Genomic DNA, 24,280 nt, shown 5'->3' on the forward strand with positions numbered 1-24,280 from the left:
GAGAGAGAGAGTGTGAGCCTTGCCCTCCCAATCCATGCCCATCTGTCCCCTGCCCCCTCCATTCATCCTTTTCCAGCAATTCCCCTCTCTCCCTGAGCCCTGCCATCTCAATCCATGCCCATCCATGCTTCTCTGTCCCCTGCCCCTCCATTCATCCTTTTCCAGCAATTCCCCTCTCTCCCTGAGCCCTGCCATCTCAATCCATGCCCATCCATGCTTCTCTGTCCCCTGCCCCCTCCATTCATCCTTTTTACAGCAATTCCCCTCTCACCCTGAGCCCTGCCATCTCAATCCATGCCCATCCATGCTTCTCTGTCCCCTGCCCCCTCCATTCATCCTTTTCCATCAATTCCCCTCTCACCCTGAGCCCTGCCATCTCAATCCATGCCCATCCATGCTTCTCTGTCCCCTGCCCCCTCCATTCATCCTTTTCCAGCAATTCCCCTCTCTCCCTTCCATGACCCCCCCTCGCATCCATGCTCTTCTGTCTCCCATGTCCCAGCATGTCCCGCCCCCTTCTTCCCCCCCCCCTTCGCATCCTTGCTGTCGTTTCTCCTCTGCCCTCCCGCTCCCATTGTTCAACTGCCCACCCTCTTCTCTTCCCCCTACATCCCTTTTCTTTTTTTTTTTTAATTTACCTCCGTGGCGGCGGTTCCGGCAGCGCAGCGTCAGGGAAGGAGGCGGCGCTCCCGACGTCTAGCCTTCCCTTCGTTGTGTTCCGCCTTCTTCTGACGTCATCCTTGACGTCAGAAGAAGGCGGAACACAGCGAAGGGAAGGCTAGAGACGTCGGGAGCGCCGCCTCCTTCCCTGACGCTGCGTTTTTTTTTTTTGCGCCGTCGACGTCATGATGTTTGCCCTGGACGTCATGACGTTTGACGCGAGGGCGGGGCAGAGACGGCTGGCAGCCTGGCTGGCTTCACACCACGAATCCACGAACCCTAAGAAATGTTTGAGTGACTTCAGAACGTTGTCCTCATTAGAACGTTCACGGTGCGTTTTAATATATTAGATAAGCACAAGTAGGGGAGGTGATATAGCTCGATACCTATTGTGTAAAGAACAGAGGCTGATCTATAGTTGGAACACTGTAGAGCCAATGGGTTTAAACAAGGAAGTGGATTAGGCAGCTTTGGGGTGCAGATAGACAGGTGCATTCGCATATAAACATCGTCATTTCCAGGGGCAACTCAAACATCCAGTGTGTATTGATCCCGCTGGGATGAGTGAAAGACCACAGAGTGGTCCAATTAGTTTGAATATAGTTTGTTTGGAACCAACAGATATGAAATGATTTAATATGTTTTGAGTAATGTAGTAGCCATGATATGAACAGAATGCCAAGCTTTGTTATTAACTGTGTAGTGTGGGGTTTTTAATTTTAGTCTCCAGCTCCTAAAGACGCTGATCATAGCGAAACATGGCACTGTGTAGAGCTCAGACATACAAACCTGCTTATAATCGAACGAGAATAACGCCCAAGTTCCGACCTAAATCGGGAGATGGGCGTTCCTCTCACAAAAACAAATAAAGCGGCATAATCGAAAGCCGAACTTTGGACGCTTTCAACTGCACTCCGTCGTGGATGCGGACAAAGTTGACGGGGGAGTGTCGGAGGCGTGGTGAAGGCGGAACTGGGGCGTGGTTATCACCCGAACAGAGATGGGCGCCCTTCGCCGATAATGGATGCGTTTGTAGCTAGAATTTAGGGCACTTTTCCTGGACCCTGTTTTTTGACGAATAAGGCCCCAAAAAGTGCCCTAAATGACCAGATGACCCCCAGAGGGAGTCGGGGATGACCTCCCCTGACTCCCCCAGTGGTCACTAACCCCTCCCACCACAACAAATGATGTTTCACAACTTTTTACTTTCACCCTCAAATGTCATACCCTCCTCCCAAGCAGCAGTATGCAGGTCCCTGGAACAGTTGTTAGGGGGTGCAGTGGACGTCAGGCAGGTGGACCCAGGCCCATCCCCCCCTACCTGTTACAATTGTGCTGCTTAATGCTACTAGTCGTCCAACCCCCCCCAAACCCCCTGTACCCACATGTAGGTGCCCCCCTTCACCGCTTAGGGCTATAGTACTGGTGTAGACTTGTGGGCAGTGGGTTTTGAGGGGGATTTGGGGGGCTCAACACCCAAGGGAAGGGTGCTATGCACCTGGGAGCTCTTTTACCTTTTTTTTTGTTTTTGTAAAAGTGCCCCCTAGGGTGCCCGGTTGGTGTCCTGGCATGTGAGGGGGACCAGTGCACTATGAATCCTGGCCCCTCCCACGAACAAATGCCTTGCATTTATTCGTTTTTGAGCTGGGCGATTTCATTTTCCATTATCGGTGAAAAGCAAAAACGCCCAGCTCACACCTTGGCGAATAAAGCATGGGCGTCTATTTTTTTTAAAAAATACGGTTCACTCCGCCCCTTCACGGACCCGTTCTCGGAGATTAACGCCCATGGAGATAGGCGTTTCTGGTCGATTATGCCCCTCCAAGGGTCCATCGAGCCCAGCACCCTGTCGCCAACAGCGGCCAAAAGAACAAGCAATTTCTCCCATCCATCCTAGAAGTACTGTATTCTCTCGTCCATTCAATAACATTCTATGGCTTTTTCCTCCAGGAAGCCGTCCAACCCTTTTTTGAAGTCCGCTAAGTTAACCGCCTTAACCACTTTTTCTGGCAGTGAATTCCAGAGTTTAACTACGTGTTGAATGAAGAAACATTTCCACCAATTCGTTTTAAATTTACCACACTGCAGCTTCATCGCATGACCCTTGACCTAGTATTTTTGGAAAGCGTGAACAGACGCTCCACATCGACCCATTCCATTCCACTCATTATCTTATATACCTCTATCATATCTCCCCTCAGCCGCCTTTCCTCCAAGCTGAAGAGCCCCAGCCTCTTCAGCCTATCCTGATAGGGAAGCCGTCCCATCCCCTGTATCATCTCTGTCACCCTTCTCTGCACCTTTTCCAATTCCATTATGTCTATTTTGAGGTGTGGCGACTAGAATTGAACACAATACTTGAGGTGCAGTTGCACCATGGAGCGATACAACAGCAGAATAATATCCTTATTTTTGTTTTCCATTCCTTTCCTAATGATACCCAACATTCTATTTGCTTTCCTAGCCGCAGCAGCACATTGAGCAGACGTTTTCAACGTATCATCAACGACGACACCTAGATCCCTTTCTCGGTCCATGACTGCCAATGCTGAACCTTGCATGACGTAGTTATAGTTTGGGTTCCTCTTTCCCACATGCATCACTTTGCACTTGTTCACATTAAACGTCATCTGCCATTTAGACGCCCAGTCTCCCAGTCTCATAAGGTCCTCTTGTAGCTTTTCACAATCTTTCGGCGATTTGACTACTTTGAATAACTTTGTGTCATCGGCAAATTTGATTACCTCACTAGTTACCCCCATCTCTAGGTCATTTATGAATATGTTAAAAAGCAGAGGTCCCAGCACCGATCCCTAAGGGACCCCACTAACTACCTTCTCCATTGTGAATATAGACCTTTTAGTCCTACTCTCTGTTTCCTATCTTTCAACCAGTTTTTAATCCACAGTAAGACACTACTTCCGATCCCACGTCCCTCTAATTTCCTCTGTAGTCTTTCATGAGGGACCTTATCAAACGCCTTCTGAAAATCTAGATACACAATATCAACCGGCTCACCTTTGTCCACATGTTTGTTTACCCCTTCAAAGAAATGCAGCAGATTGGTGAGGCAAGACTTCCCTTCACTAAATCCATGTTGACTTTGTCCCATTAGTCCATGCTTTTGAATGTGCTCTGTAATTTTGTTCTTGATTATAGTCTCTACCATTTTGCCCGGCACTGACGTCAGACTCACCGGTCTATAATTTCCCGGGTCTCCTCTGGATCCTTCTTTAAATATCGGCGTTATATTGGCCACCCTCCAATCTTCCGGTACCACGCTCGATTTTAAGGATAAATTACAAATCACTAACAGTAGCTCTGCCAGCTCATTTTTTAGTTCTATCAGTACCCTAGGGTGAATGTCATCCGGTCCAGGAGATTTGCTACTCTTCAGTTTGCAGAACTGCTCCATTACGTCTTCCAGATTTACAGATATTTCAATAAGTTTTTCCGACTCGTCAGCTACGAATACTCTGTCCGGCACCGGTATCCGACACAAATCTTCCTCGGTGAAGACCGAAGCAAAGAACTCATTTAGTTTTTCTGCTAGTTCTTTGTCTTCCTTGATTGCCCCTTTTACACTCCTGTCATCCAGCGTGCCAACTGATTCTTTTGCCGGTTTCCTGCTTTTAATGTATCTAAAAAAAATTTACTATCAGTTTTCGCCTCTAACACTATCTTTCTTTCAAAATCCCTCTTTGCCTTTCTTATCAGTGCTTTACATCTGACTTGACATTCCTTATTTTGCTTCTTACTTTCCTCATTCGGTTCCTTCTTCCATTTTCTGAAGGATTCCTTTTTAGCTCCAATAGCCTCCTTTACTTAACTTTTTAACCACGCCGGCTGTCGTTCGGTTTTCCGTCCTCCTTTTCTGATACGTGGAATATGCTTGGCCTGGGCCTCCAGGACGGTGTTTTTGAACAGCATCCACGCCTGTTGTAGGTTTCTTACCCTCTCAGTCACTCCTCTAAGTTTTTTTTACCCGTTGTTTTCATTTTATCATAGCTTCCATTTTTAAAGTTAAACGCTAACATATTTGACTTCCTATGTTTACCTTTTTGAAAGCAAATTTCAAAGGCGATCACGTTATGATCACTGTTGTCAAGCGGCCTCCCGGACTGCTACCTCCTGTACCAGATCATGCGCTCCACAAATGACTACGTCTAGAATTTTTCCTTCTCTCGTCGGCTCCTGTACAGCAAGTTCTGGGCTGCTGCAACTAAAGCCTCACACTTCCGATTACTACTTGTAAGGAACTTCTTCAGTTGCTAAATGATTCCACTTTGTTTCTCATATTTTGCTCTACTCTCTGTTAACTTATCAGCTTGTCTCTGATCAGGAAGGGTGTGCGTTTGTGTGCATAGACTTCTCTGATTTGTTTTCTACTTGTTCTTTTCAAATGGACTATATTTGGGTGTCTGCAGTCCTGAAGTATCTTTGCATGGCAGGTTACTTCTTCCTAGATCACTTGGCTTTCTTGGTAAAGGTAAAGCTCTGGCTGACTTTCACAAATCTTGGTGTGTGCTGAGAGGTTTGGTTTTTGGTTATTTACTGCTGAAGGCACTACAGTCACTCTGGGTGCTACATATTGTGGATACACTCGGAGTTCTGTGAAGGATTGGCTGTTTCAGTGATGCTTTTCTCATTAATAATCTTGTCCAAGCTGCAGGGGCTGCTTTAATAGTAGGCCTTCCTTTGGGTGAACTGTGGTCTGTCCCTGAATTATGTAATTGAGTTTGTCTTTGCAGTGTGTTTCCCTCTGTTCTTTTCGCCGCAAAGTTCGCTACCGTGGTGTTCTCCCTTCTGTCTTACCATCATCGCTCCTTGATTGATTTGTTGCCGCTCCTATCTCTACTTCTAACCCTGCCACGTTGGTTTCTCCAGTTTCCCCCGTTCGCTTGTGTGGTTGGCACAGTCTCCGCTGCTCTTTACTTGGTTTGCTTGGTCGCCACAGTTCTCTTTCACACTGTATATTCTGCTTCCCTCGTCATCACACTCGAGGTTGGCATGGGTAGTCAACATTGTTACCTTTGATAGGTGCCCTGGGCAGCATCTCTGCCAGTCAGGAGCACCCCGTCCACCTGTACTAGTGTGGGTTTGATGTACAGGTAGGTCTCCATGCGCCTGTGACTTTGGTGAGTTGGGTTATGTGATGGACCTGTCTGGGAAATGCTATTCTCTCGAGTTACTGGGGGAGATCTGTGTTGAGGGAGCTGCGGCGGAAACCGTCTGAACTCACCAGGTGTGGTGAGGGCCTGTTGTGAGGGTCGTGCTACCCTCCATTCTTCAGGCGGATTCGAGATGGGGCTTTGTTATTTAAATTATTTCTACCTTAGGTGTGGGCAGAATTGGGTGATGTTCTTGATGTCCCTGGGTGTCCCTGAATCCGTCAATGTCCTTAGGATTAGGTTGTATCCTGGAGCTCATCTAGATGTGGTCATCCTAGTCAGCAGCCATCTTGCGTATGAACATAATTGGTAATGTTTTGGTGTAATGATCAGGGATGGGGAAAATCTATGATGTATTTTTAGTAAGCATAGCATTCAGCATTAGTTATTAGTAATTTTATAGGGGTTTGTTATATCAATAAAAGGTAATACTTTGTGAATATTCAGGCTTGCCAGTTTCATCAATATTTAAGTACAATAGGTATATGTCTGTTTTTGGAGGTTTCACAATTTAAAGGAAAAAGAACTAAATTAGGAATTGAATCTGGCTCCCCTGATTTACAGTCCACTGCACTCACCACTAGGCTGCTCCTCAAACCTGCTGTCTGCTTTGTTCAGAATGTCCATAATATCTCATACTTTCATAGAGTCTTGTATTCTTTTCCGTTTTCACTTTCAGGGAAGAGTGAAGGGGACAGCAGTCACTGGGGGATTCATGAGGGGTGATACCTTAATCCCTCCAGTGGTCTTTTGTACCCTGGATATTACTGAAACAGATCTAAATAAAAATGTCTTTCATTTTAGACTTGGATGTTTCTTCCTGTTCGATTATCGTTGTTGGACATCCTAATTTTGGGCCCTTCCTAGTCCCATCTAAAACAACACCCCCTTGCTATTTGGATTAGCTGTAGTAGAGGACGTCCAGATTCTGCCATTCCAAAATCGCAGTTTGGATGGTTTTAGCAGCTGGACTTTTAAATTTTTATAAATATTTGTATTTTTTTTATTTTGTTTACTGTGTGCTTTTGAAATGAGTTCCTTAGTGTAAGATAATGGAATGGGCACGCTCGAGATTGGATGCACAGGCATTAACCATCTGGGAGGTGGTGCAGTAAAGGAGGAAGTGGCTCCAAGACGCAGAGGTGATGGTGCTCTGATAGTACAACTTGTAAAATTCCCTTAAAACTGTCAACTTGTAGCCTTCAGATAACTATGCTGTTAGAAATAAATTGTTCAATTATTCATTAGAACACAAGTCCTAACTGGAAAAGAACTAATTTAAAAATAAGATTACTAAAATTAGCAAGCTTAGAAGAGTACTAATGTGTTTAGAATTAGTGTTCACTTCTTATCTCGTGTAGAATGTGTTTAAATGTATAATGTAAAAGTGAATATATTTGAGGGGGGGGGGGGTCTTTTTGACTTGCATTATCTGTAGTAGAAATGTAAGGCTTCTGCCTCTCTTCCCTATCTCTGGCAATACTTTTAACTGTACTGACACTTTTCAGATGTCCATCTTAAAGATCATAGCCATGAGGTGGACATTATTTATGTAATCCCACGCTGCAAAGGTATCCATGGCAAAATATTGGTCATGGCACATTGGTAAGAAGGTTCCTTGGTCTAGCTATCAGGATAAATGTGGAGTGGAGTAGAGAGCCACCAGTGCTTTCCCATCTTTGAGGGGAGAGAGGGCAGTTGTAAAGGTTAAGGGGTCCTTTTACTAAGGTGCGCTGAATAATGGCCTGCAGTAGCATAGGCGCAGGTTTTGAGCGTGCGCAGATCCATTTTTCAGCGCACCTGCAAAAAATGCCTTTAAAAAATTTTTGCTAAAAATGGACATGCGGCAAAATAAAAATTGCCGCATGTCCATTTTTTGTCTGAGACCTTATCGCAACCAATTGGCTTAGTGGTAAGGTCTCTCGCATTAACTGTAATTCTGTTACCCGGAAATGGCAACCACCATTATGGCAAATGTAAGCCACATTGAGCCTGCAAATTCATGGGAAAATGTGGGATACAAATGCTACAAATAAATACATAATTGCCTACGCGTGTCAAGTCTGAGTTACCACCCGATTTTTGCCGCGCACCAGTAAATAAAAAATATATTTTCTGGCACATAAAAAAATGAAATTACCGCACGGACCTCGTGGTAGCCGGGCAGTAACTCCAAATTGGCGTGCGTTGGGCTCACATAGACGCCTACGCAGCTTAGTAAAAGGGCCCCTCAGAGAGGTTTGTGATGGACCTGCATCTCCTCTTCAGCTGTGTTCCATTAACCAGATTTACTTTTCAGGAGCTAAAGGCTATGTAGAAAAGAGGGTAGATGTGTTGAGCATGAACACGTTGACTCCCCTCCCCCCGCCCTACCCCCACACACGTTTTCTAAATACAGGCTATATCCATATTCTGTATTTATTCAGCCAGAGGTGGTCAGCATTTTTTTAAACCCTCAAAACTGAATATTCAATGTCAACACCTATCTGGCTCCTAGTACTGAGTATCCAGGCTCTGTCCACCTCCCCTAAATTAACCAGGTAATGGCAGTATTCAGGCTATTATCCAATTAGCTAACCAGGTAGTAAGCAGAATATTGGCTTTTTTTTCTGATCCTCCTCCCAAACTCCCCTCCTAAGCTCCCCCCCCCTCAAGGGTATCCACCAACTTCCCGACCTCCTGAAGACCCACTACACCTCTCTGTAGAACCCCAGCGTTAACAAGGGCCCCTGGTGATCTAATGTAGGGAGAGGGGTAGGAACAATGCCTACTCGATCCTGCTCATTTTGGCTCTGGGTTCAAAATGACTTCCATGACCTCTAGAGGGCCAGAGTCCAAGGTGAAGTGGGCACATTTTGGTCTGCCCCCCGCCACCTTGCTGCCCTGCTGCTCCCGCTCCCCACCCACTGCCGCTGCTGTACATTTTGGCTGGCGAGGGTCCACAACCCCTGCCAGCTGAAGCCTTCTTCCAGTGCTGATCTCCGGTACCACGCTGCCGCCACATTGCCTGCCCTGATCTCTCTTCCCCTCACATCCAGCACGCTCTTTTTAGTGAAACTGAGCAATTACACTAAAAGAAGCATGCTGGATGTGAAAGGGAAGAGAGAGCAGGGCAGGCAATGCGGCGGTGCCAGTGACCAGCACTGGATGAAGGCTTCAGCTGGCAGGGGTTGGGGACCCCCACCAGCCAAACCTGGGGCCCAGAGCAAATTTGGGGAGGCCCAGGCCCCTATGGCCCCACGTAGCTACACCACTGACTACCACATTTATTATGTCCTAACTTTTCTTGGTTAGCTAACTCGGTGGTGGATTGAATATCACACATTTGGATTAGCTACCGGCTCTGCTCCAGCACAGCTGCCTCGGTAGTAATTAGATAGTGCCACAGTGGTCGCAAGCAATATTCAGTGGCAGTACCTGCTTAAGGGGGTACTTTACTAAGCAGCGGTAGCGTTTTTAGCTCACGGTAGAAATCAGCTGGCAGGAAACGCCGAGATGCCCATAGGAATGTTTACCGCTAGCTGATTTCTACTGTGAGCTAAAAACGCTACCGCAGTTTAGTAAAAGACCTCTAAAAGTACTGCAAAATATTGGTGGATGGCTAGCTCAGTGGGGTTTAACCAGGCAAGAGCCTCTCCTGCCCAGTTAAACTCTTTTGAATGTCAGGCCCATAGCATTTTCACTTGACAACGATGAAATTATTTTAGTAATAAAACAATTAAAAGCTTTTATTTCCTGTGTTTTGAACTGATTGCAGCAGGTCCTTGCTTTCTAGGATTTGTACACAGCAGATGCAGTGCATCTAGGGAAAGTTAAACTCATTTGTGATTGAATCTAGGCTAGTCACATAACAATAGATAGATAGATAGATAGATCTATATACATATAAAGATGTAGATTTGTTGTTTTTTTTTGTATTGCTTAGTATTTCCTGGGTAAAAGCATGATTTAATAAGTGTATGAGAGAGGCTAAATTCATAAGCAAACTATGCTGTAATTTCAAAACTACAAGCAGTCCCATTGTCAGTGTTCCTTGTGCTTGATTGCATCTTATCAGATCCAATTTTCATTTTATGTAGTACTGTACAGTTGTGTTTCTCTCTGGGTGTGCATGGATTAAAGATATAGATAAGGATATACATATTCTTTTACACTATAAACTCTTCCAAGCATACTCATAGTTTCCTAGTGAAACAGAATGAAACACTTCTGTCTGTCTGACTCATGGGGCATTTTTTGGCCTACGTGTTTGTTAAATAATTCTACAAATGCTCTTTACAAAATTTGTTATGAATGTTGTACAAATATGGCAGTGATGAAATGCATCCAAAGTGATTGTATTATCTTGTTGCAGGGACCGACTGATTGGTCTGATGATGACAGCTTGTGATCTCTGTTCGGTGACGAAGTTGTGGCCAGTTACCCGATTGATAGCAGATGATATTTATGCAGAATTCTGGTCAGAGGTGTGCATGTGTTCCATTTTTCATTGGACCCTAGGAAAATAGTAGTCTCAAAATAACACTGCATGTATTTCTTTTTTTTTGGGGGGGGGGGGGGGGAGGGTTAGGGGCTGTTGGTAGAGTGTGCTATTCAGTTTTAAAACCAAATACACACTCAAATACCACTAAGAGAATGGGCAAAGCGGAAACAGTTCAACATTTCCCAGGGATGATCTGGCAAATTTACAGACAGGTAAGCCTGATATCAGTGCCAGGCAAAATGGTAGAGATTATTATGTTTAAATTTGTTTATTGATTTGCACGGAAAATTCCATATCATATTCAGCAAAGGCTCTGAACAATTTTCATGTCTAACATAAACAGGTTATTTATAACTTCAACTATCTCTCAATTTTACTAACATCAACTTCTAATCTATCATGACCTAAAACCTTTTCCAAATGTCCTTATTGATATTCCTGTAATATTTCCCGTAGGCACCTTGTTTCCTATCTCCCCCCCTCCCCCCCTTCCCTCCCACGTCCACCCTCCCTTATGCTCTTATGTCCTTAGCCGATCCGTTTGTACTGGATTGTCCAAGCAGTTCTGCTACAAATTCAGGATCCGGCCTCTTCCCCCTAAGGGGATAGTTTGCCAGAAGGCAGTCCAAATCCGATGGAAGTCCTTTTCTGTAAATCTTCTTTCACTTTTATAGTCTGCCAATTTCTTTTCAAACTTCATGTAGTCTATCATCAAACCACGCCACTGCTGCAAGGTTGGAGTTTTATTTGTAATCCATTCAGTAAGTATAACTTTTTTTGCAATCATTATGGCTCTATGAGTAAATCCCTTAAACCCTGTCGGAATCGGGTGCACCATCATGGGTTTTCCAAATAACATCTGTGGTCCCTTCTTACAGGTAGCACCCCACATCTGTGAGATCGACTGGGTAAGTATTGTCCAAAATTTTTGGATGCTGGGGCATGACCAAAACATGTGTCCAAGTGTCGCCCCGTGCGCCCCACACTTAGGGCATGCACCATCCGGGGATATTCCCATGTGGAAGGCTCTCCTTGGAGGGATATATGCCCTCATTACAAATTTGTATTCCATTTCGCTGTATTGAACCATTTTGGAAGCTTTTTGGACCTTGTTGATATACTCCTGTATTATATTTGGTGGCAAGATCGTGCCTAGGTCCGTGTTCCACTGTTCAGTCAGCAACTGGTAGTCCGGTTCTTCTGTCCTGTCTTTTAAATGACGATGATTCATGGACAATGACACTCTGCCCTGGGACTGCAGGGAGTATGCCGATGAAAGTTCCTCCTGCACATCCTCTGTGAGGCACTCCCAGGGCAAACTTTTTACATAATGAGTCAACTGCCAGTAGTGAAAACGATCCCTTGGTTTGAGGGTAAATTGTGTCTGTAGTTCTTCAAAAGTTCTCATTTGCCCCTCTTCTGTTACCACTTGATGAATATATGCCAGACCGCTTCGCCTCCATATACGGAACCCATCATGCATGATTCCGGGCTGGAACTGCGGGTTTTCACAAATAGATAGATATGGGGTCACTCTCCACGAGAAGTTGTGCTTTTTACATACCCATCTCCATACTGATCTGGCTGTTGGAAGTAGGTATGATTGTTGGAGGAGCCTAGGCTGTTGGCCCATTCCCATATGTAGCCAGCAGCTAAAATGGACTCCTTGAGTTAGTGAAGTTTCTAAGGGTGTGTCTGAAAATTCTGTGGTATTCCTATACCAATCTGTGATATGTCGCATGCCACTGGCAATGGTGAGATAACGCATATTCAATAGGCCCAAGCCTCCATATTCTCGCGGGGTGTGCAATAATTGTATCGGCAGTCTTGCTTTTCGTCCTCTCCATAGAAATCTCTGAATGAGCTTATTTAACTGTTTTTCATCTTCTGTTTTCAGAAACAGAGGGAGAGTCTGGAAAACATATATCCACTTGGGCGCGATCATCATATTATAGACAGTGATGCGCCCCAACAGCGACAGAGGATATGGTTCCCACATTCTTAGTTTTAGACGTGTGGTCTCCAGCAGGGGCTCAACATTCTCTTGGTATAGTCTGCCCAGATCTTGTGTTATGTTGGTGCCCAGATATCTAATTTTCCCTTTTACTTTGGTCAGAGGGCAGTCCTCCCGGTCCGGGCCTCCTTTGTCTGGATATGCCTCCATGGCCAGTGATTTTTTTTTGTTCAAAGTAAACCCTGAGATTCGGCCATATTCCTCAGTTTTCTGTATAATCTGGTCTAGCGAGGCTGAAGGATGAGTTGTCCCAATCATCAAGTCATCTGCAAACGCTAAGGTTTTGATAATTTTATTCCCCACCTGCACTCCTGAGACTTCTTCTGATTTCTTCAAAGCTCTCAGCAGGGGCTCTAATGACAGGATAAACAATGCTGGGGACAGTGGGCAGCCCTGTCTTGTACCCCTCGCTATCTCGAAAGGCTTGTCTCTAATCCCATTTACTATTACTGCAGCTGACGGGTCTGTATATAGTGCTACGATTGCATTGTAGAACCATCCCCCAATGCCCATGTACCGCAGGACGGCGAACAGATATGTCCAGTTCACTTTATCAAATGCTTTTTCGGCATCTAGTGAGTATAAAGCAGTTGGTGTCTCTGTCAGCTGTCCCGCTGCCATTGCCAGTAAGAGCCTACGTACATTCTTAGTTGCCTGTCTGGTTTTGACGAATCCCACCTGCTCCTCTCCCACCACCCTGGGTAGTATCCCTGATAACCGGTTGGCAAGAATCTTGGCTAGGATTTTTAAGTCCACATTGATAAGTGATATGGGTCTATAGGAGTCGGCCAGGTCATCTGACTTCCCGGGTTTCAAAATTAAAGATATTAAAGCTAAGTTTGCGTGTTGTGGGAAGTGGCCTGCTTCTATTACTTGCTCATAAAATGCATGTATTACTGGGTAGAAGGAGCTGGGCAATAGCCTGTAAAACTCCCCAGAATATCCATCTGGACCTGGAGCCGACCCTGTAGGCATTGACTTGATGACTTCCTGAATCTCTTTTGCCTCCAGGGGTGCCTCCATTTCGAGTTTTTCTTTTTCTGATAATTTAGGTAGCCCAGCCTTATCTAAAAACTGGTTTATCTGCCCTACTTCTGGTTCGACAGGTGAGCTGTACAGGTTGGCAAAAAATTTTGAGAGAAGCTCAGCTATTTTGTCACTTTTATTATATACCTTCCCTGTCGAATCTCTGAGTGTCACTATTGGCTTGCGGGGTCCCCATGCATTGACTAGGTGTGATAGTAGTGTTCCTGGCCTATTCCCAAATCTTTGAAATTTACATCGCTGAGTCGCTAAAAATCTCTGTCCCCTCTCCTGTAATAAAGCATTCAGTGTTACTTGAATTGCTCGCAATTGTTCTTTAGTCTCTTCGGTCGGGCGTTTAATAAATTGGGACTTAGCTTTCCGTAGACTCTGCTCTAATCGTGTTATTGCTATGGATTGCTTCTTATTTTTGGCATGAACAAAGGCAATGATCTCGCCTCGAAGGACAGCCTTAGCTGCACTCCAGAGTAGTTCTGGTTGATCTATGTGGCCACTATTGTTATAAAGGTAATCTGACCATTTTTTTTAAAGAAAGTCTTGGAATTCACTGTTCTTTGCTAGGTAATTTGGGAAACGCCAGTTACGTGTCTGCTGGTAAAATAATGGCACTTCAATGTCAACCCACACTAGGGAGTGGTCCGAGACCTCTTCTGGGCCTATCTCCGATGCTAGCACCCAGGAAAACGCCGGTTGGGAGATAAATATGTAGTCTAGTCTGGAATAAGTCCCGTGTGCTCTTGATAAGTGGGTGTAATCATGCTCCTCAGGGTGTAAGCAGCGCCATGTGTCTATTAGGCCTAGAGACCTTTGAAAAAATGAGAGCGCATGGGCCCTAGGTCCCCCCCTGGAAGCCGCCCTGGGGTTCGAACAATCTGCTTTAGGATCCACCACTAAGTTGAAATCTCCCATCACCAGCAGCTGTGTGGATTTATATGGGAGACAAAGTTGCACAAGGTTGGTATAAAACTTTGCATCATATACATTGGGGCCATACACCTCTAGAATCAGGAGCTCCCTCTGATGTATCCAAAGGCGAACCAAGACATAGCGTCCGTTTGGGTCTGCTCTTATTAGTTCTGATCTTGAGGCAATCCCTTTACGGATCACTACTGCTACCCCCCCTTTACGATCCCCCGAGGATGCTGCATGGACCTCGCCCACCCATTGTCTCTTTAATTTATTGTGTTCCTCCATGGTGAGTTTTGTCTCCTGCAGGCATCCTATATCTACTTTGTGTCTCTTTAAGCACATAAGTATTTTTGCCCGCTTTACTGGTGTAGAGATCCCCCCCACGTTCCATGAGGCAAATCTTGTGGTCTTAATGTGGGGTTATTCTATATGTGTTCATTTGCTGTTTCTGTCTACCTATAACCGTCCCCGGGTGCCCAGCCCCACCCAGGGTTGCAAATACACCTTGTTCTGTAATGTATGACTTCCTATAAAGCTTACTCAATTTGGACTTTGTTTGTGGTCTACCCTCCTGGTTGATTTGCTTGGTTCTCCAGTATCTATCTCTTGCCTTTATACCCTCCCTTACCCACCCCCCTTGTCTCTTCCCATTCCCTTTCCCTTGCATCACTATTTACCCTTCCTCCTATCTAATGTGAAAAATATGGGGATCAATAATGTGAGGCTTTCCCTCCCCCCCCCCCTTACTTTGAATGTTCCAGTCTTGCCCAGTACCTCCTTATTTTCAGGATCGCTTTCTTGTTTTACAGTTGCATTCTCCAGATCTGCCTGGCGCCATGTTTCATGTAAAGGAAATCTTACTTTCTTTGACATTGAGATTCGCTGCCAGCCAGTCCTGCGCATCTTTCGGGGTTAAGAATGTTCGCCATGTACCTTGGAAATTGATTCGCAGTGTGGCAGGGTATATTAACATAAATTTTTGATTAGCATCCACCAGTGTTTGGCAAACAGGTCCATAAGCTCGCCGTCGCTCTTGCAACGCAGGAGAGTAATCTTGAAAGATTTTAATTGGCGACCCCTCAAAAGCCAGTATATTGCGTTTCTCTCGTGCTCCTCTAAGGATTTCTGCTTTGTGGATAAAGTTATGTATTTTTATCATTACCATTCTAGGTCTCTGGTTACTGTCTATCTTGCGGCCCACGCGGTGTGCTCGTTCAAGGCAAAGCGCGCCAATACTATCAGACAGGGCAAATTCCGTTTGGAGCCATTTTTCTAATACGGAGGGCAGGGAACGATCTGAAACTGTTTCTGGTATTCCTATAATTCGAAGGTTTCCCCTTCTCGATCTATTTTCTAGATCATCAAGTTGTTGCGATTGTTTTTTCACCGTTTGTCTTAGATCTTCAAGCTCCGTTGTCATGCCCGCCTGTTCATCCTCAGCAGATGATACTCTCTGTTCTAATTCTCCGGTTCGTCGGGTCGTGTCAGCCAGCAAGCTTTCCACCGCTTTCATTTGCCCAGAGAGCTGTTGTAATTGCGGTTCCAGGGCTTGCTTAACTGCGTCGGTAATTTGTTGCAGCTGTGGCGGAGAGAACATCGAGGTTGGCGCCTCAGGCTGCGGGCTCATCGCCATTTTGGAGTCTGCGGCGCGGGGCCTCTCCGCTTCTTTTTTTGTCGATTTCGGAGGCATTTTTGATTCCAATCGCGTAATAAAAGGGTCCATTCACTTGCGCGACCCCTACCTCAGCGAATGTTGGCTCGAAGGAGTGCTGGGCTGCTATTTTGTCGGCGGGATGGGGGATTCGGCCTAAGAGGTGAGCTTTCCTGCCTCCGCTCTCCTCAGCACATCACGTGATCTCTATGGTAGAGATTATTATAAAGAACAATTTTATTGAACACATAGACAAACATGGTTTAATGGGACAGAATCAACGTGGATAGAGCCCAGACAAGTTTTGTCTCACCAATCTGCTGCATTTGTTTTGAAGATGTGAATAAACACATAGATAAAGGGAAGTCAGTTGATGAAGTGTATCAAAAAGCTTTTGACAAAGTCCCTCATGAGAAACTCCTGAGAAAATTTGAAAAGCTATGGGATAGGAGGCAGTGTTCTATTGTGGATTGGGAATTGGTTAAAAGATAGAAAACAGACAGTAGTGTTAAATTAATGGGGTTTTTTTTTTAGGTGGGGTGAATAGTGGAGTGCCACAGGGTTCTGTCCTGAGACCAGTGCCATTCAACAGATTTAAAAGTGATCTGGAAAAGGGAATGATGAGTAAAGTGATCAAATTTGCAGGTGATAACATTATTCAAAGTTATTAAATTGCTTGCAGACTGTGAAAAATCTCAGGAGGACCTTACGAGTCTGGAAGACTGGGCAGATGAAATGTAATGTAGACAAGTGCAACGTGATGCATATTGCGAAGAGTAACCCAAATTGTAGCTCCATGATCCTACATTCCATATTATCAGTTAACCACCCAGGAAAAAGATCTAAGTGTCACTGTGGAGAGTACCTTGAAATCTTCTGCTCAGTGTATGGTGTTGGCCAAAAAGCAAACAGAATATTAGGAAATTAATAAAGAATAAAACGAAGAATATCCTAATGCTTCTGTATTGCTCCATGGTGTGACTACACCTTGAATATTGGGCTGGATTTAGTAAATGGCACCAAAACTTAGGTGCCAGGAAAAATTCGAGCTCAGCATTATCCTGTAAAGGACAATCCGGGCTGAGCACTCTTTATAGCAGTGTTTCCCAAATCCAGTCCTGGAGTACCCCTTGCCAGTTAGGTTTTCAAGATATCCACAATGAATATGCATGAGCGTGATTTATATACTTCCTCCATTATATGCAAATCTCTTTCATGCATATTCATTGTGGATAATAATGTACAGAATATAATACAAATTACAATAAGTTCAAGAAGCAAATTAATACATGTGCAGTAAGAAACCAGGGATTTAGACTATCTCAAGGACAAACAAATAATTAAGGGTAGATAGGTGAAAGCATAATTAGGCAGGACTAGATGGGAAATGAGATTAAGAAAAGGGTGTGGGCAAAATTCAAATAGAGTTCTTTGTATTCAGAAAGGCCAGATTGAAGTTTTTAGAAGACTTCTAAAAGTTAGGTAATCATCGGTAAACTTGATTGATTTAGGAAGAGAATTCCAAATGTTGTTGCCTTGATAGGAGAAATTCGAGTGAATTGTTTTATATATCACATTCTTACAGCTAGGGAAATGCAAGAGAAAATTACGAGGGGGGTAATTCAATAAGATTATTCATATATGATGGGGCTTGACCAAACAGAATTTAGTGAATGAAAACGCATAATTTGAAAGATATCCTTGAGATACTGTTGAGACCAAACTTCAGGCATTTTAAGTGGGGAGGGGCTTGTACTACTTTTAGGATTTTAAAGGAGTTGAACCATCTGTCATTAGACTCTGGGGCCTTTTTACTAAAGTTTAACATGCACAAAATGCTACGAAGTCCATTTTATACCATCTTAGCTGTGCTAAGCTTTAGTAAAAGGCCCATCAGATAAAGACACAGAAGTAGATTTTCTTGATTCTTCTGGGCATTTCCCCACTCAGATTCTATCCCCCCCACCCGAATATTCAGCCGGCGTCAGACTGCGTGGTGACTGCGCAATGCTGGCGGTCAGACTGGATATTAAATGCCAAGCCATATCCAACGGCTGGCATTGAATATCCAGTTTCATCTTTGATCATGGCAACTTAACCGGTTAAGCCAATATTCAGCGCAAAAGATGGATGTCTCAAAATGCCGCAAAAGATGGATGTCTCAAAATGCTAAACAAAATGTCCATCTGCTAAAAACATCTAAATCCTGATTTGTGGAAAATCAGAATTTGGACGTTTTACACTGCTGGCCATGTTGTAGGCATGGTTTGGGCAGGCCTAGGGAGAGCCCAAAATTGGGACATCCAGCAGCGATTCCTGAACAGAAAGAAACGTCCGAGTCTAAAAAAGGACATCCTAAGTTAGACCTATTTCGGTCACATCCAGGGTACAAAATGGTGCTCTGAGCAGATGACCACTGGAGGGATTAAGGCATGACACCTCCTTAATCCCCCAATGGTTGCTGTCCCCCTCCCTCTCCCCTGAAAGGAAAACCAGACTCTGTGTCAGCTGCAGGTATTATGTTCATTCTGAACAAAACAGTAAGCAGTTCAGAGGAGTGGTAAGTACAGTGGACTGTAAACCAAGGGACAGAGGTTGAAATCCTACTGTAACTCTATTAATTTTTGTTTCTGGGTCTCCCTCCAGGAACAGAAATATACTTACTGTACATAATGATATAAGACATCTGGAAGCGTGCAGGCTAATTTAAGTGGTGTACATTGAGATACAGTAGGCATTTTTCACGTCCCAGAGAGATCACAGTTATGAACAAAATAAGTTACAATGGGATTTGAACCCTTTTCCCTTGGTTTACAGTCCACTGCACCAACCACTGGGCTACTCCTCTATTCTGCAAGGATGTCTGTGTCACAACCCTGTGCCTTGTTTACCCCTGTTTATAATTTAAATGTTTCAGTTTGAAAAACATTTGTTCAGGATGGATGACCCAGCATAAGGACGTCCTTCTCACATATTTTCGAAAAGGAAATCTGGACGTCTTTCCTGTTCAAGAATAACTGTGAGACGGCCGTTTATTTGGACATTATGGGCGGGATGTCCCAATTCTGACTTACACATTGTTTGAAAGTTCCCTTCCATGATTGTTGCAATTTATTATATTCAAAGAAAATTTTTGTGAAAGCTTAAGTTAGTTCAAAATTTGACTGCATGATTGTTGACGGTAGATGGAGAGCTCATGTCTCTTCTGTTCTGGCCATTTACATTGACTTTTTTTTTTTTTGTACCCCGTGCTTTCCCACTCATGGCAGGCTCAATGCGGCTTAGGTACTTATTTGTACCTGGGGCAATGGAGGGTTAAGTGACTTGCCCAGAGTCACAAGGAGCTGCCTGTGCCTGCAGTGGGAATCGAACCCAGTTCCCCAGGACCAAAGTCCACCACTTTAACCACTAGGCCACTCCTCCAGAATTTATTTAAGGCTCTTAACAATATTCATTTATTTATTAGGATTTGTTTACCTCCTTTTTGAAGGAATTCACTCAGGCCCAGATGCATTAAAGACTTTGGTAATTCCCGTTCCCTACCGATTCCATAGCGAATCGGTAGGGAACGGGAATGCATCAACGATAGGGAATGCAAATGAGCTACTCGTTGTAGCTCACTTGCATTCTCTAGTCCTTCGGTACCTGAGTCGGAGAATCGGGACGTCCCTTTAGATTAGGCTCCTCTTCCTGGTCTCTTCAGCCAATCAAAGCGGACTTAGCTGGCTGTTGTCAGCGAAACGCGCTCTGATTGGCCGAAGAGACCAGAGGAGCCTAATCTAAAGGGACGTCCCGATTCTCCGGCAACCAGGAAAACATAAAAGTTTTGCTGTGGAGGGGCGGCGAAGACAAAATAGAAGGGGGGAAAAACACCAGCGCCGGCAGAGCAAAAAAAAAGACGTCTCTCAGAAGCGCAGGGAGAGTACGTCCTTAAAGGACGCCCCTCACATGCGCTCCCTGCTTTTTTTTTTTTACCTTTTTTGGGGGCCCTTTTCTTTTCCGATTCCCTCACAGGAGCCCTAACAAGAGGTCAGACATCTCGTTAGGGTTCCTACGGTAAGGGAATCGGAAAAACGGTGGTGCATCTCATTATAATGGGCTGCAACGGTAGTGCAGCTCATTATAATAGCTTTTCAATCATTTGCATTCTGTTTTTGTTGCCTGCTACCGTGGCAGGGAAAATGCCCTTAGTGTATGCCCGGGGTGAACTACTTGCGTTTTAAACTGGCTGGAATCAGTTTAAAACACAAGTTGTGGGCTCGTTAGGTTTTGTGCATCTGGGCCTCAAAGCGGTGTACAGCAAGAAAAAGTCAAACATAAGCAATAGACAATTACAGCAGTAAAAAAAAACAGCCATATACTACATTACAATGTCAACACAATGTACAACAGAACATTTTATTGGACAGCATAGGGTATAAGCAAAGATTGAACATATACGTAGATAGATAAGATAGAGTAACAGGAGTAAGAAAATAAGGTACTAATTTTAAAAAAGTTGCAAATGAGGTCAGAAAGGTGCTTGAATGTTATCTTAGCTATGGTAGGAGTGGATAAATATATAACAGTACCTAAGTGGCTAAGGCCATATGATCTTTAGATGCCTCTGTGATCACAAGATGCAAATTTATGAGAATTGCGTTCCTCAAAATATGTGTTAGGTATAACTTTTTCTCATCACCAGTTTTCATGAGTCATCCCTGGTCTTTGGAATAAGCTTCCTTAGGAGATCGGGGCTTTCACAAACCTGATGTATTTTTATCAGGCTCTCAAAGCATGATTATTTGATTTACAGTGGTAATGGGATTTTGACTAATGGGCCTGATTTATCATTGGTGAGATCTGTATAACCCTGTTGTGATTTTTTTTATATATTTAACTGTTATTATATAATTTCATGAGCATTTTGATACAAAAAAGTGACATACATTTTAATAAAATAAATATTTAATACACATTAGGGGACATACTGTATGGGAGGAAAGAATTTTCAAGGCCCTACCTCTATGAAAGCCGCCTTCCTGATGCTCCATATCATAAAAGCATAACATAAAAGCAGATTATCTACAAAAACCATGACAGATCCTCTGGTTCCACATTGTGAACAATTTAAACATACATTTGCAGATCTACGGTGGTTTATTATTGACCATATTCCTGCTTGGATAAATAATATGGACCGGACTACGGCATTGATTAGACGGGAACAGTGGTGGATCTTCACTTTAAAAACAATCAACCCTTTGGGACTTAATGACAATGTTGAATGGAACACCATAATTTGATCTGCAAAGCTCTTCTACATCTGTTGGTATTTCGTCTGTTTGCTAGCTTTGTAACTGTTTGCATAAAGCTAGTTGAAAAAAGAAAAAAAGAAAAAAGTGACGTGATCTCCGATTTCACATGGACGCAGATGCTTTATAAGCCACAAGGTAAAAGCAGGTTTTGCCTTGTTTTGTGGATTGCTTGAGACAGAATAAAGAAGAAGAAGCGATTTATGTAGCCTTAACCCTTTGTCCCTGAGGAAATTGTTTTGAAACCCCGCGGAGTCGGGCGGATCCAGGGGAAGGCAATTGCTAATTGTTTCAGCAAGGCAACACAGTTCTGCCAGAGAGGCAAGAACTTACGAGATAAGTGTACAGTTTTTTTCACCTAGTATATGTAATCTTTTAAACAAATGTATAAGTGATTTTATAGCACTGTGGTGATTGGGATGCAAAAAAATATGAGCAGAGGTTGCTCTTTACCCAAAAAAATATAGTAAGAGTTACCCAATGAAAGAAGTGCTATGCCACGTTGTAGCAGCATTATTGACTGCAGTCACGGTGGTTTATATCTGAGGGTACTCTACACATAAAAATTATTGATCACATACGGGTGAAATAACTGTTTATTATTACACTTACTCGCAGTAGGTGGCTTTTGAGTCCTGGTTTGTGTTTATTAGCAGTTGAATGTTACCAGAGACATTGATATTGTGAACTCGTTTTCTGTTGGAGGACTTTATATATCATTATACTATTATGGCATCTAACTGGCAAGCCATGTTTGGATATTCAGATGAACACGTCACATCAGTTTTACAGAGAACATCATTATTAGGACAACATACTCCCAGTTGTGGGGATACAAACTTTTTAGCTTTAAAAAATGCTTATATACAGAACAGACGAAATATGATCAGATTGGAGTTGCATGAACAACAGCTCATTGAATATGTCAAACAACACATAATACCTAGAGGACTACGAATACAAAAAGAACCAAAAATTTTTCGAGATAAAACACCTTTTTTAGAACGGTGGGCGGCCATTTTAAACCGTTGCTCAAGGGACCTGATGTTACTAGTGATTGAAACAGCGCAGGAAACAATTAAGGAACTTCAGGTCAATACAGAAGGAATTATTACCCAATTACAAATGTCATCTCAAACACCAGAAATTATATTCAAACCAGAGGAACAGCTTAGTTTTGAATTGTCAGCATTAGATCAATATTATGGCACCCTAAAACAAAATAAGATTAAAAAACTTCAAAGGGACCAGTCAGATTATGCTGCTGGCCCTATATACAATTGGCTTGGAGACAAAAATAATCATGATCAATATCAGGAATCAGGTGGGGTACCAGAAGCCTTTTCAAGTTCGGAAGAAAGTTCTGATAGCGGGAGACAATCCCGCGATCGCAAACGAGGTAGAGGCGGCAGAGGAAGACGCTCACGCCAACGAGGTTACCGACGCCCGGGGTTTCAAAATCAAAATCCACAACAATATTATGTATCACAACCTATGTTCCAATCACATTATCAATGACCTATACCTGTTACTTCTTACCCAGGGGTTATGACATCGAATACAGGTTACCAGCATCAACAATATCAAGATGTTGGGGCCCATAATCACGTCAACATTCCTCAGGGCCCCTCACAAATAATACAATCCAATATGAATCCACCGACGATATCGCCTGTTCCAGCTTTTTTAGGAACGCAGGGCCCTGTAACACGATCCAGCCATTTAAGGAATCAAACGTAATTAACATTTCTCAAAGACCCCTCACTCCTACACAAATGCAGGTGTTGGAGAGAGGGCTCTCGTTTGTGCCTACCATATCACATAACGCTTTTTCAACCAGGATTGACCTAGCTAGAATTTTTAGAAATTTACAGGTTAAACTATTTTTTTCTCAGCAGAATTCATTATATAACGATGAGTCTTTATTCCGACCTAAATCCCGCTGGATTCCCCCGGGCCCGATGGATACCCACATTGCGATGTTTAAAGCTTTAGTTCTCAGAGATGTGGAAAAATTAGAAACAACTGAACGCATGTATGGACAACATAGAAGATGGTATGACAATCTGACAAAAGTAGAATGACAGGAATTGGAGGTCTTATCCAAGGATTCTAAAATTGTCATCCGTCCTGCAGATAAGGGCGGGTCAGTGGTGATCCAGGACAAGAATACGTACATGGAGGAGGTTTTTCGACAACTTCTTGATGTTAGATATTATCAACGGTTACCACAAGATCCAGGTCCAGAGTTATTTATGAGAATTGTTGATATTGTAGACCAAGCTACACGAAATGGCTTTCTCACAAAGGCAGAATCACGCTTTTTGAAAGTCATTAACCCTAGGAACCCAGTATTTTATACGGTTCCCAAGATTCATAAAGATCTAAACAAACCCCCGGGACGCCCTATCGTGTCCTTATGCGGTACTGTACTGGAACCCTTGTCAAAGTTTTTGGATCATTTTTTACAGCCCTACGTTATTTTGGCTAGGTCTTATATTCGCGATACAGCCCACTTTTTGCGTCAATTATCTGAGATAAAGGACATTTCTGAGGACACATTTTTAGTTACTCTAGACATCGAATCGTTGTATTCAAATATCCCCCAGGATTTGGCTCTTAACATTGTAAGAAATACGTTGGCCAGGCGCTCCACTACTGAACGCATACCATCTTCTTTCCTGCACTCTTTGGCGACTCTTGTCTTGAAATATAACTATTTTGAATTTGAGTCAACATTTTTTCTACAAATCACTGGAGTAGCTATGGGTACGGCAGCAGCCCCTAGCATTGCTAATTTGTATGTCAGTGACTTTGAGGAAATGAATTTATATGCCTCACAGTGGACTACCTATATCTTATACTGGGGTAGATTCATAGATGATATCTTTTTTATTTGGACATCTTCTGAGAGTCATCTAAATCAGTTTTTTGACTGGTTGAATAGCAAAGATGTCCATTTGAAATTTACTATGAATAAACATAGACAACATGCTAGATTTCTGGACACAGAAATTATTAAGGCAAATGGCACTTTACAGACCACAGTTTATC

The 24,280-nt window shown here is 43.5% G+C and overlaps 1 protein-coding gene across 1 annotated transcript in view; it reads left to right on the forward strand.

Moving 5' to 3' along the window:
• The window catches only part of PDE10A (phosphodiesterase 10A), a 464,736-nt gene that overhangs the window by 417,428 nt on the left and 23,028 nt on the right, over window positions 1–24,280 (forward strand). The window contains 1 exon segment of the mRNA XM_030198081.1: window positions 10,186–10,297. Within this exon segment, the coding sequence (XP_030053941.1) occupies window positions 10,186–10,297 (112 nt within the window).

Source organism: Microcaecilia unicolor, chromosome 3 (genome assembly GCF_901765095.1).
Source record: "Microcaecilia unicolor chromosome 3, aMicUni1.1, whole genome shotgun sequence".
Classification (NCBI taxonomy): domain Eukaryota; kingdom Metazoa; phylum Chordata; class Amphibia; order Gymnophiona; family Siphonopidae; genus Microcaecilia; species Microcaecilia unicolor.